General features: G+C 40.2%; 2 protein-coding genes across 2 annotated transcripts; both read right to left on the reverse strand.

The window, feature by feature from the left end:
• Positions 1 to 705: 705 nt before the first annotated feature.
• On the reverse strand, positions 706 to 1,707 carry LOC143109267 (trace amine-associated receptor 13c-like). Its single transcript, XM_076271925.1, has one exon. It carries the CDS (start codon positions 1,705 to 1,707, stop codon positions 706 to 708), a length of 1,002 nt encoding a protein of 333 aa, XP_076128040.1.
• Positions 1,708 to 11,948: 10,241 nt separating this feature from the next.
• LOC143109268 (trace amine-associated receptor 13c-like) lies at positions 11,949 to 12,950 on the reverse strand. The gene has a single exon (XM_076271926.1). It carries the CDS (start codon positions 12,948 to 12,950, stop codon positions 11,949 to 11,951), a length of 1,002 nt encoding a protein of 333 aa, XP_076128041.1.
• Between the last annotated feature and the right edge of the window lie 537 nt (positions 12,951 to 13,487).

Genomic DNA, 13,487 nt, shown 5'->3' on the forward strand with positions numbered 1-13,487 from the left:
TATACTTTTACTGTACATGTTTACAGGATTTTGAATTTATGGGCCGGACTATTGCATGAGACCCCGTGTAGGCTACATGAATTTGTTTGTAAGTTTGTTTTAAACATTCTAGAGACTGTCAGCAACCCCTTTTAATGTCAGCATGCCATGACAATAAAGTGAGTTCAGAGTGGTGAGTTTTTAAATCTTGAAATTCTAAAATACGCAGCCAGACACAACTTGCAGGTTAACACAACACATGTAGCCCAGAGGTGAACTCTACTCCCACAACAAATCTGACAAAGTTATGTATCACTAAATTATGATTGCAAATACAAATATTCACCTGAAACATTCTTGCTCTTGCTCAACCACGGCAAGCAGTGAAGGGGGGTTTGTGTGAATGTACAGAAGCACAGATACTGTACAGTCCATCTGATCAACAGGTATGTTCCTGGAGTCAATTTTATACACTGACCATTTTCTCACCCATTCATTTCTAATGGCCAGTAATTTTTGACAGGGAACACAATGGGTGCTCTAAAGTTAAATAAAACACCCAATTTTTTATGAAAGTGATCAAAATGTGCCCACAGATGTGTTAACTTAATCATGGAGCCTCATGATAGTCAGAATAAGTGAACAACTTTTTTGAGAGAAAAGAATTGTCAATTGGACAAATTTGACTGCAAATACAACATGAGGGTTAAACACAAGTCAGTTCAACTATTTCGCATCAGAATTTACATTGAAATAAGAGGAACCTGGATGAAGTATTGTAAGGGTGATAATTTGCTTGGTTGAGACTTTAAACCATGGGTAAAATAAAGCATATATTATTGGGTTCATGCAGGAGTTGATATACATAATCCATACAACATACTTCAATAGAAAATAGAATGATTGAGTGCCAAACTCAAAAAAGCTTAACATATATGGCATGTAGCAGAGCAAATAAACTGTAACAAGGACCCCTATTGTTTTTGCAGCTTTACGGCTGGATTTCTTACTTCTTATTGTGTCCTTGTTACTAGCCCTTTCTCTTTCTGTAACAGAGTTAATCACCTTTGTATGATACTTAGCAGCACAGAATATTTTCATATTTAAAATTATAACCGTGGAACAAGGCATTATGAATGACACAAAAACATCAACAACAATCCATGAGAAACTGATTGTGAGCAGACACTCTCCGTGACATGTCCTGTGAGGCTCCATTTCAGTAAGGTGGTCATAAAGCAAGAAGAAACTATAAATGAGACAAAAAAACCAGCTAAGAACAACAATTATAACTACTTTGTTGTGTGTGACTTTCAATGAGTACCTTAAAGGATCACTGACAGCAATGAAACGATCAATGGAAACTAATACAAGGCTGCACAGAGATCCCAAAACAGCCACTACAGAAATGAATGGGAGTATGTTACACATCATGTCCCCGAAATACCAGCATGTTTCAATTATTAGCGACCCTTCCGTAGGCATGACAGTCAGTCCAATCAAAAAATCTGCCACAGCAAGAGAGAGAAGGAACATGTTGGTTGGAGTGTGAAGCTGCTTGAAGTGAGAAATCGAGATGATCACCAGCAAGTTTAGAAACACGGTAGACACAGATATTGATGACAAAAATATGTACATGATGATGTATAATGCCTGTGGCCTGGCAAACTTTGCACATGAAGAGTTCAGGGCTGGATAACAGTGATCAGTTCTCAAGTGGATTTCCATTGCTGTGTATGGCGGAGGCTGGTTGTCCTGAAGATGATGTTGTCCCTCCTTTCTACTGAGTACTCCAGACACTGACCTTGTATTTATATGTTGATGAAACAATGGCAGCTTTTTAGAACCTCATGTGGATTGCGTTCTATTAATAACAAAGACTGGCCCACCCAAAATGATCAAACGTAAACGTGGCATGTCATTGCAGTGCAATGTCATGTGCCCAAATACTTCAGTCCGTATAGTGTATTTTATGCTATTATGTAAGTTTTTTTAATTGCATGTGAGTACAGGTATTCACTTAATCACTTTCATTCTAACTTCCTAGTTTGCCATTATTTTATTATTAACACTGCATACTAATGGCATGGCCTTGCATGGTAACTGTCTACTTCTCAATGAAAAGTATTTAGGGCCCGAGCACCGACGGTGCAGGGCCGGAATGGCCTTGCGCACGGAGGTGCGAAGCCCTATTGTTTTCGTAGATAGATAGATAGATAGATAGATAGATAGATACTTTTATTCATCCCCGCAGGGGAAAATCAGATGTTCAGCAGCCGTGTGTTGTCTATCAACAAGCATTCACACTGCAATACACTCATAAAAACCCTGATGACAACAGTTAATGAAATAAAATAAAAAGAGTCCCAAAACAAGCTACTTTCATTACCTCCTGAACTTTCATTACCATCGCAACCACAGTGTCATGCAGCGGGTGGCTTCTGTTACTGAGGATGGATTTCATTATGCTCCTCATCAGGGTCGGACTGGGAACAAAATTCGGTCCTGGCAATTTTCTCATGGACCGGCCCAGCACTGATTCCTATTATGCTGTAGCAACACTTCATAAACTGAACCCAAACATTTAGATTTGGACCTATAGCCTAATCACAATAACACGGGGGTCCGGGGATGTCTCTCCGGGATTTTTTTTTTCTAATTTTGGTTGCTAATCACACCATTTTAAAGTGATTTGAGAGGTACAGGATTCAGGGATAGGCTACTAAAGACAGGCTCATCTTCTGTCTCTCTCACGTCATGTTACCGCATGCATTAAACCACATGACACTGCTTGACTAAATGAAAAATAGGCCACTGAACATGGACACCGTCATAGTTGACAGAAATTACGTTTTGTGTCAACATTTTGTAGAAACACAAGCACAGCCTTTATTTGGTGCTCCTTTATGGTTATGGTTATGGTTATGGATTTAGCAGACGCCTTTGTCCAAAGCGACATATAAATACAAAACAACATAATAATATTTAAAAATGAACAGGGAACAGATTAAAATCTAGGTCAAATATAGTAAGGAGAATAGTTGTAGTACACAATAATATCAATTCAATCAATAGCCTAATAAAAAAAGCAATGTAAAAAAGGGGAAAGGCAATAATAAAACAATAATGTCAATTCAATCAATAATATAAAAACAATAACATGCTAAGACTACATTAAGGAGAATATCAATAATAAACAATAATGTCAAATTAATTAACAGCCCAATTAAAATAAAACAACATTATATAAACCATAACACATAAGCGCTTAAACAACTAAGTATATGTTGAATAGGAATGTCTTTAGACCCCTCTTAAACGACCCAAAACTACCACAGGAACGGAGAGCACTGGGCAGTTCATTCCACCAACATGGAACCACTGAAGAAAAGAGTCTGGAATTAGACCCAGTTTTTATGACTGGTCGACACAACATACGCTCACCAGAAGACCGCAGTGGGCGGTTGGGGATGTAAGGCTTGATTATTGAATTAAAATAACTAGGAGCAGATCTAGTTAGTGTCCTATAGGCCAAAGTGAGAGATTTAAATTTAATTCTGGCTACTATAGGGAGCCAATGGAGAGTAACTAGGAGAGGAGTTACATGTGTCCTCTTTGGCTGATTGAAGACCAGGCGTGCTCCAGCATTTTGAATCAGCTGTAATGATCTTGTTACACAAGCGGGTAAGCCAGCTAATAGTGAATTACAATAGTCCAGCTTAGAGATGACCATGGTCTGAACAAGAAGTTGTGTGGAATCTTGTGTCAGATAAGGTCTGATCTTCCTAATGTTGTAAAGCATAAACCGGCATGATTTTGCAATAGAAGCTATATGCTCAGAGAAGTTAAGTCGGTCATCAATTACAACGCCCAAGTTTCGTGCCGATCTAGTTGGGGTCAGTTGAAGTTTACTTTGGTTATAGTCCGCGATTCACATTAACTGTAGGCTATCACCACAAGTGTATAGGCCTACCAAACGTTTTTGCCCAAGTTTGTGTGCCGTCATCACATTTTGCAAAATTAGGCTACCTTCGTTACTAACCTACCAGTTGATACTTTTTACCTGCATCGACTCGCGATTGATTGTGCATCTAATGTAACACTCGGTGGAGAGACTTCCACTTTCCAAGTTTCACTTTCACTGTCTTTGTAAGCTAAAAGTTAGGCTATGCCTAGGCCTACTATATGGGAAATACTTTGAAGTTCCTTTTGAGTAGGATCAGCTCCAAAAATGAATGGGTTTTCTTTAACCTGTGCTACACTTTTCCACTCCGCAAAAATAAATCACACTTGTCAATTTGTGTCCATCTCCTACTCTTGCAACTTTTGTGTATGTAAATGAGTGTGTGCGTTTGCTTTTGTGTATGTGTGTGCTTCTCTGTGTGTGTTTTCGCTTGTGAGTGTGTGTGTGGGGGTAAAAGTGTCTACTAAATGAATAAATGTAATGTAAATGTATCTGAAATATTTTACCAAATGTGCTCTTTATAGGAAAGTTGGTGCTTGGCAGCAGCTCGAGCAAAACATGTCATACCCCATACCTCATTTGTGTGTACTAGCACCCCCCACCAACCTATCCAATACAGCTGTTCAGGATGTGTGGGGACACATCAAAGAAAACACAAAAATTATCAGATAGGGCCAAGTGCTTAAGGGCTAGAGAGAAGTTGAGATCCTTTGCAGTGACAAGGTCGATGTTATGGCCAAGAGTGTGTGTTGTAAATGTAAATCAGGTTTCTCTGCCAAGTATACTTGCGTATACAAGGAATTTGTTCCCTGCATTTATCCCATCTGTGAATTAGTGAACACACAAAGCCCACAGTGAACACACAGTGAGGTGAAGCACACACTAACCCGAAACAGTGAGCTGCCTTGCTACAGCAGCGCTCAGGGAGCAGTGAGGGGTTAGGTGCCTTGCTCAAGGGTACTTCAGCCATTCCTACTGGTCGGGGATCGATCCGGCAACTCTCTGGTTACAAGCCCAAAGCCCTAACCAGTAGGCCACAACTGCCCCACCCTGCCTTACCCCGTGTTAGGTTGAAGGTATCAAGTAGATATGTAGTTAAACTCTATGGCTGACAACAGTTCACCTAACTCTTTAAGAAAAATGTTAGCTAAATGTTTTGGAGGCCTGCAGTCAGTAGAAGAGAACATTCCATTTACTCATCACATTGTTATCATCACATTACATTACAAGGCTATAATGCACTGGGTAATCTTATATTTTAGACCACTTTCATCCTGGAAAATAACTAAATCAACAATATAACTTTGAATTCAATTCAACTTGGAAAATATATTATTGAAATCACATAAGACTTTTAACCCTTAAGAATGTACTGTAACTATCCATAAAAGTGTAATGTTGCTATTCCAATTGCTGCTTAACAATGGGCTACCACTTGCTAGTTAACATTAAACAACATTAACAACAGTACATTCTTAAAGTCAAAGATGGTCATGTATGTGTGGTCCGACTACGCATGACAAATCCAGGAATGTGGCAAGTATTGGGAAGACGTTTACTTACAGGAGGCTACAAAGGTTGCTAGCTTCACTGACATTTATTGCCATAGGATATTAAAGGCTAATCTTGAAAATTGACAAACATTTAGAAATTTTCCACTAAGGTTCAGTAATCCATTCAATGACGTATTGTGGCCTTAATGATGCAATCAAGCAATACATTAGGGCCGAGCCAAACTAATTACACTGGCAAGGGATTCACTTTTGTTTTGTATGTGAAACTGAACCAAAACATAGTGCGGAAAACATGTGTTCCTTTTGGCAGGTGTAAGTAAACACCAAACATTACAAACAGGTTTTAACACCCCTGATTGCCTGTGAGAAGTTAATGAATCCCACTGCTCAGGTAAGTGTGAGAGGGTGCTGAGGGAGTCTGGCTTTCGACTGACTGAGAAAGGACACATGCTTGCATCATTTCACAACTTTGGATTTTTTCCACTCAATTAGATGAGTTTCTTTATTTATTTTTTTTAGTCCTCACTTTTGCCATTCTCCCACATTTGACCATTGCACAAAATGCTAACATTGCCCCACAACACAGCACTGAATCTCAACACAAAACTGAATCGGCTGCTGGAGTATTATGCTATACATAAATACAATCTCCATATTCTTCACATTTCTACAAAGTTTGTGTGCATACCTAATATTTAGGGCCCGAGCACCGACGGTGAAGGGCCGGGACGGCCTTGCGCACCGAGGTGCGAAGCCCTTTTTTTTTGTAAGGATTATTCTTCTTCTTCCCTTGTTTGGGTACACATGTCAGTCGTTGCACCCGCTACTCAGGCACAACGGCTTGGCCCCGGTCGTGGCCCAGGGACTCGCTAGCCTCCCCCTCTGATCCTGTGGTTGGCATATACTTTCAGCTACACACACCAAATTTGGTAGGTATGTGTATCTCCCCAAGACGAACAGCTTTTGTATGTACAATGCATTAGCCATGCCCAACAGGAAGTGAGGAATTTTAGGATTTTGTGCACACTAACATATGATGAATTGTGATGCCAAAAGAGGTGATTCCAATGGGTGAAAACTCATGAAATTTGGCACACACATCAATTGGTACAGTGAATACACAGGGATAAAGGCTTGGCTCTGGGCGTGGCCCAGAAACTTCATAGCACCCCCTTATGTCACTGTGACTTGTGGTTGGCATATAGTTTCAGCTACAGCTTTGGTAGGTGTATGAACCTCCCCAAGACAAACAACTTTTGTATATACATGGCATTAGCCATCAGGGGTGCTGCTGGGGGGGGGGGGGATGATTCTAAGGGCCCAGCACTGACAGTGGCCCTCACCTAGGCAGTGGCATAACTACCGATGGTGCAGTGCACCGGAGCGCCCACTACAACGTTCCCGACATGGGCCCCCTCCCGTCATTGCTTCGGCCCCCCACTCAACATCATCGTTTGTAAGATTTCATATCGTGGTGGTAGTTCTCAGATATCTGTTTTTTTCTCGCAACTTCAATAGTGTGAGGGATGACAGCTATTTATACCACTCTCTTGCCCTGTAACTATTAGTCATGGTGACCCTATGTGTATGTGTATTTTTTTTGTATTGTGTTTACGTTCAGATGTTACAACATACAATGTGACATAGAAGTAAAACAATTACGGTCCGTGTATCATTTGTTCATTTGATATTCAATTGAGAATCCAAAATGAATTGGAAGTTTGAAGCGATTGGATCTGATTTCACCCAATCGCTAACGCTTGATCGTGAAGTAAGCTACATGCTTACCAGAAATTGCGTGCGCTGTATACAACAACCATTCCCCACCAGAGCAAACAAGATGGATGTAAATGACCGATGCCGGCTTTGCGATACAAATTTAAGAGTTAGTGGAAGAATAGCAAATAGCAGATTACTATTCAACAGTAAGGTTGAAGATTACATATTGTAACGCTGATGAAAAATTAGGAGACGGGGAGGCTGATATATCGTTCCAAAACTCTGGTAATTTATTTCCTATAGATGTACAGGCTAGTGCACGGGCAACAGGAGGTGTCCACTACAAAACAACAAACTGATCGCTGATAAATCAAGGTGTCAATCACTCGTCATTCACACTCATCGACTAACAACACAATGCCACACAACTCACTCGCACGTAATCCACACTACGCAACACTGAGTACCGACAGGTCTAGACCAAGGAAGTGACTTCGGATTGACTTCCAGGTCACAGAAATCGGAAAAAATAAATATCAAAATCAGCCCTGAGGCCGTTTTTTTAATCGTTATACTCTTGATCTGACCATGAAATTGAGGCAGCCATGGCCTACTGGTTAGCGCTTCGGACTTGTTATCAGAGGGTTGCCGGTTTGAACCCCAACCAGTAGGCACGGCTGAAGTGCCCTTGAGCAAGGCACCTAACCCCTCACTGCTTGCAGGAAGCTCACTGCACCGGGATTAGTGTGTGCTTCACCTCAATGTGTGTTCACTGCTGAGTGTGTTTCACTAATTCACAGATTGGGATAAAGAGTTTTATATACTTATACTTCAATCAAAAGCCTGAAAAACAAAGCGTCATTTGTTTGTTTGTATCACATTCATAAACAAATAATGAAATAACAAGCCATTTTTTTCATTTTGGATTCTCAATTGAATATCAAATGAACGAATGATACACGGACCAATTACCTGCGACTTATTAAATGCATTTTTTTATTGTCAAATTTAACAAAGGAACAAGGCCTGCTGGGAATGTGAAAATGTGTTTATCCAATGAGCTTACTTCCTGTCATTTGTGATTACGTTATGTTGTGAAGCTACTTCTGGATGTGTTGTAGCCTAGTTATGAAGAAGAAGACTAAAATAACACTTACCAATTGTCCCCCTACCAGCTCCTCTAGAAGAAAAGTCTGTATAAGGCAGTGTTTCTCAACCTTTTTCAGACCAAGGACCACTTAACCAATAAAAAAACCCTCACGGACCACCTACTGTAGCTAAAAAAAGAGTAGTAGGCCTACCTACTTCAAAAGTATATTACACAATAGGCCAACTCACTGAACCACCTTGCTTATTGTCTTTGCACCTTGCTTATTGTGTCAGAGGATTAATATGATTTAAACTGGCATAGCTTACATAGGCAATATTGCAGAATTGTTTGGATTTACATACAAGTTGGTTCAATATTGCATCTATACTATATTTTACCACGTCTGCTCGCGGACCACTTGGGATAGTTTGCGGACCACCAGTGGTCCCCAGACCACACTTTGAGAAACACTGGTATAAGGCATTATCTTCCGGCAATAGACGTCATGCTCTGTGTGAGATCTCAGTCTTCTGTGAGATTAACAGTCTTCTGTAATAAACTCCGGGTTTGTTAACTATTGCATTGCATTCGATTGCATTCCGCACGCTGCACGCTCTATTTCAGCGCTTGTTTGTTGCTAAAGGAGGAGGACGCACACAACTGAAACTGCCATGGAAGCACGAGCACCTACTGGAGGACCTCCCGTTATCATAGACGACCACCCCGACGATAGTGGTGAACTCGGTGAGGATTCTGTGCATGACACCAATGCAATGCCTCTGCATGGGTTGTAGTCTACGTGAGGGAGTTCTCCCCTCCCAAAAAGAGTTGGTTGGGTCGTCTTTTCCAAAAAGTTTCCTCAGATACGGATAGCCGAGCAGGCCCTACAGTAGACACAAACATCAGGAAGGATGGATGGTAGAAAGAGGCCAGGAGAGACTGAGCAGCAGATCAACCAGTCAACCACTGAAAATTATGAGCCCGAAATTAGTGATGAGGAGGCCATGACTACAAGGATAAGTAGAGAGGATAAATTAAAGTTATTTAATGTAAGAAAAAGCAATTACCCTACATGATAAACCTATATGCCTTGTTTGCTCAGAAGAGGGTGTATAAAGGAGTAGGCTAAATCACCAAACAACAATATAGCCTAGCCTACCCATGCAAAAAACATGTAGCCTAAACATTAGTTCAATATGCCTCTTTGTGGAAGCGTGGGATAGGCTACATTTCAAAGGCTTTCTTTCTTTCTTTCTGTCTTTCTGTTTTTGTTAACTTGTGGAATAGTGGAATATTTTTTGTTAACTTCTCAGTTGAAGTGAATTATTATATACAGTAACCTTTACACATTTGTTGAACCATGGTACTAATAAAAACTACAGGATAGAGCTGAAATGTTGCTTCATTTATCCCATTTCCACCACTATGGAAAATGTGGGCCGGTCTTGGGCCTGAAACTCCCGGGCACTGAATTCTGGCAACTTTGAAAACCAGCTTCTTTTGAAGATGAACAGACACCTTTTTAGTTTCAACTAATGACTGGCATATTAGCAGCTGCTGGACATAGGTGGCCTGTGTGTGTGTGTGTGTGTGTGTGTGAGAGAGAGAGAGAGATGGTGACCTGGGGAGTAAGCCCTAGAAATGCTCTTACCAAATGACCTAAATGTTCTCCCCACCAGCAGGTCATTTTTTTTAAAGAAATACGTTATTTATTTTTCATTTTTACCTGAAGTTCATACAAAAGTGAAATTTGTGTTTCTGTTTTTTTCTTTGATGTCAGCTCTAAAAATATGCTGTTTGTTCTTTGAACTTAAGAGAATTGTGCCTGAAAAGTCCTAGAAAAGAATGTGAATATGCTTTATGCTTTACTATAAGAAAGCCAAAATAAAGTTCACAATAAAAGTTCAAAATAAAACCGCTTGCTTTTTAATTTTTATTTTTACTTCAAATACTTAAGTACATTAAATATCAGAAAATTACTTTTCATACTTAAGTACAGTATATATCAGATACTTTAAGACTTTTACTTAAGTAATATTCTAAAAGGTAACTTTGACTTCTACCAAAGTCTTTTTCTAGTACGATACTTGTACTTTTACTCAAGTATTGCTTTCTAGTAGCCTGGCGGGGCCATCCTATATCATTGACATGTATAGTCTGGCATCGAATCATTCACCTCGCTTAATCCAAGGGGCGGGCAGAGAATTGTCTTTCAAACTGCCTAGGCATGCAATAGGCCAGCGCTACGACCATATCCGTATCCGGTCGGCAAAACGGCAAATACATCCTTCTTCGAAAGGAATGACTTAAGTGCATTGTGTTGATCTACTTTCAAAGAAAAGCACAAGTCCAACTCCTCCAAAGTTGACGCCAACGCCGATTCAAACAACCGCTCTTCGTTTGCCATAGCCACCTTCCTTGTTGTTCACCGTCGCAGGATGTCGTTATCCTGTTAAGCCCGCCTTAAGACTCTCTAACGAAATAGAGCGCTGTGATTGGCCGTCATCCACGGTGTTAAGCCAATAGAAATTCCTATGGTTCGATACTAGACGTACAAGCTGAGCAAATTAATTTGCCGCCGCTAGGGTGCGTCTAGATTTCTAGGCTAGCTTTCTAGTACTTTATACAACACTGTAAATAGCCCTTCAGCGCTTGTACAGGGTTACAGGATTTTGAATTCATGGGCCGGACTATTTGGGGGGCAGCCGTGGCCTACTGGTTAGCGCTTCGGACTTGTAACCGGAGAGTTGCCAGTTCGAACCCCGACCAGTAGGCACGACTGAAGTGCCCTTGAGCAAGGCACCTAACCCCTCACTGCTCCCCAAGCGCCGCTGTTGTTGCAGGCAGCTCACTGTGCCAGGATTAGACTTCACCTCACTGTGTGTTCACTGTGTGCTGAGTGTGCTTCACTAATTCACAGATTGGGATAAATGCAGAGACCAAATTTCCCTCACAGGATCAAAAGAGTATATACTTTTACTGTACAGGGTTACAGGATTTTGAATTCATGGGCCGGACTATTGCATGAGACCCCGTGTAGGCTACATGAATTTGTTTGTAAGTTTGTTTTAAACATTCTAGAGACTGTCAGCAACCCCTTTTAATGTCAGCATGCCATGACAATAAAGTGAGTTCAGAGTGGTGAGTTTTTAAATCTTGAAATTCTAAAATACGCAGCCAGACACAACTTGCAGGTTAACACAACACATGTAGCCCAGAGGCGAACTATACTCCCACAACAAATCTGACAAAGTTATGTATCACTAAATTATGATTGCAAATACAAATATTCACCTGAAACATTCTTGCTCTTGCTCAACCACGGCAAGCAGTGAAGGGGGGTTTGTGTGAATGTGTGAATGTACAGAAGCACAGATACTGTACAGTCCATCTGATCAACAGGTATGTTCCTGGACTCAATTTTATACACTGACCATTTTCTCACCCATTCATTTCTAATGGCCAGTAATTTTTGACAGGGAACACAATGGGTGCTCTAAAGTTAAATAAAACACCCACATTTTTATGAAAGTGATCAAAATGCGCCCACAGATGTGTTAACTTAATCATGGAGCCTCATGATAGTCAGAATAAGTGAACAACTTTTTTGAGAGAAAAGAATGGTCAATTGGACAAATTTGACTGCAAATACAACATGAGGGTTAAACACAAGTCAGTTCAACTATTTCGCATCAGAATTTACATTGAAATAAGAGGAACCTGGATGAAGTATTGTAAGGGTGATAATTTGCTTGGTTGAGACTTTAAACCATGGGTAAAATAAAGCATATATTATTGGGTTTATGCAGGAGTTGATATACATAATCCATACAACATACTTCAATAGAAAATAGAATGATTGAGTGCCAAACTCAAAAAAGCTTAACATATATGGCATGTAGCAGAGCAAATAAACTGTAACAAGGACCCCTATTGTTTTTGCAGCTTTACGGCTGGATTTCTTACTTCTTATTGTGTCCTTGTTACTAGCCCTTTCTCTTTCTGTAACAGAGTTAATCACCTTTGTATGATACTTAGCAGCACAGAATATTTTCATATTTAAAATTATAACCGTGGAACAAGGCATTATGAATGACACAAAAACATCAACAACAATCCATGAGAAACTGTATGTGAGCAGACACTCTCCGTGACATGTCCTGTGAGGCTCCATTTCAGTAAGGTGGTCATAAAGCAAGAAGAAACTATAAATGAGACAAAAAAACCAGCTAAGAACAACAATTATAACTACTTTGTTGTGTGTGACTTTCAATGAGTACCTTAAAGGATCACTGACAGCAATGAAACGATCAATGGAAACTAATACAAGGCTGCACAGAGATCCCAAAACAGCCACTAAAGAAATGAACGGGAGTATGTTACACATCATGTCCCCGAAATACCAGCATGTTTCAATTATTAGCGACCCTTCCGTAGGCATGACAGTCAGTCCAATCAAAAAATCTGCCACAGCAAGAGAGAGAATGAACAGGTTGGTTGGAGTGTGAAGCTGCTTGAAGTGAGAAATCGAGATGATCACCAGCAAGTTTAGAAACACGGTAGACACAGATATTGATGACAAAAATATGTACATGATGATGTATAATGCCTGTGGCCTGGCAAACTTTGCACATGAAGAGTTCAGGGCTGGATAACAGTGATCAGTTCTCAAGTGGGTTTCCATTGCTGTGTATGGCGGAGGCTGGTTGTCCTGAAGATGATGTTGTCCCACCTTTCTACTGAGTACTCCAGACACTGACCTTGTATTTATATGTTGATGAAACAATGGCAGCTTTTTAGAACCTCATGTGGATTGCGTTCTATTAATAACAAAGACTGGCCCACCCAAAATGATCAAACGTAATGGCATGTCATTGCAGTTCCTGTAAGTGCAATGTCATGTGCCCAAATACTTCAGTCCGTACAGTGTATTTTATGCTATTGTAACCCAGATGATAAATGCATTAAGAAAATAAATAATAAATAGTTACAGATCATCATTTTGATAAGAAAGTTCATAAGAATTAAGTCGTCATTGATAAAAACATCATTTTGATGAAGAGATACTTTTATTGTCTTAAGTTACGATTAGGGACTTTTATTATGACCACCGCGCAGCGAAGCGGCGGTCATATAGGTTTAGTCAGATTTATTTTATTATTTTTTTCGCATGTCCAAATTTCCGTCAAGGATTCCCGGGACACTGAAAGAACCATCGTTT

The sequence above is a fragment of the Alosa pseudoharengus genome, unplaced genomic scaffold (assembly GCF_046254945.1).
Source record: "Alosa pseudoharengus isolate Yale_2024_CS ecotype anadromous, Long Island Sound unplaced genomic scaffold, YU_APseudo_1.1 YU_APseudo_1.1_scf_7, whole genome shotgun sequence".
Classification (NCBI taxonomy): domain Eukaryota; kingdom Metazoa; phylum Chordata; class Actinopteri; order Clupeiformes; family Clupeidae; genus Alosa; species Alosa pseudoharengus.

Coding starts and splice junctions, on each gene's coding strand:
- LOC143109267 (XM_076271925.1), bottom strand. CDS start 1,707: ATGGAAATCCACTTGAGAACTGATCACTGTTATCCAGCCCTGAACTCT.
- LOC143109268 (XM_076271926.1), bottom strand. CDS start 12,950: ATGGAAACCCACTTGAGAACTGATCACTGTTATCCAGCCCTGAACTCT.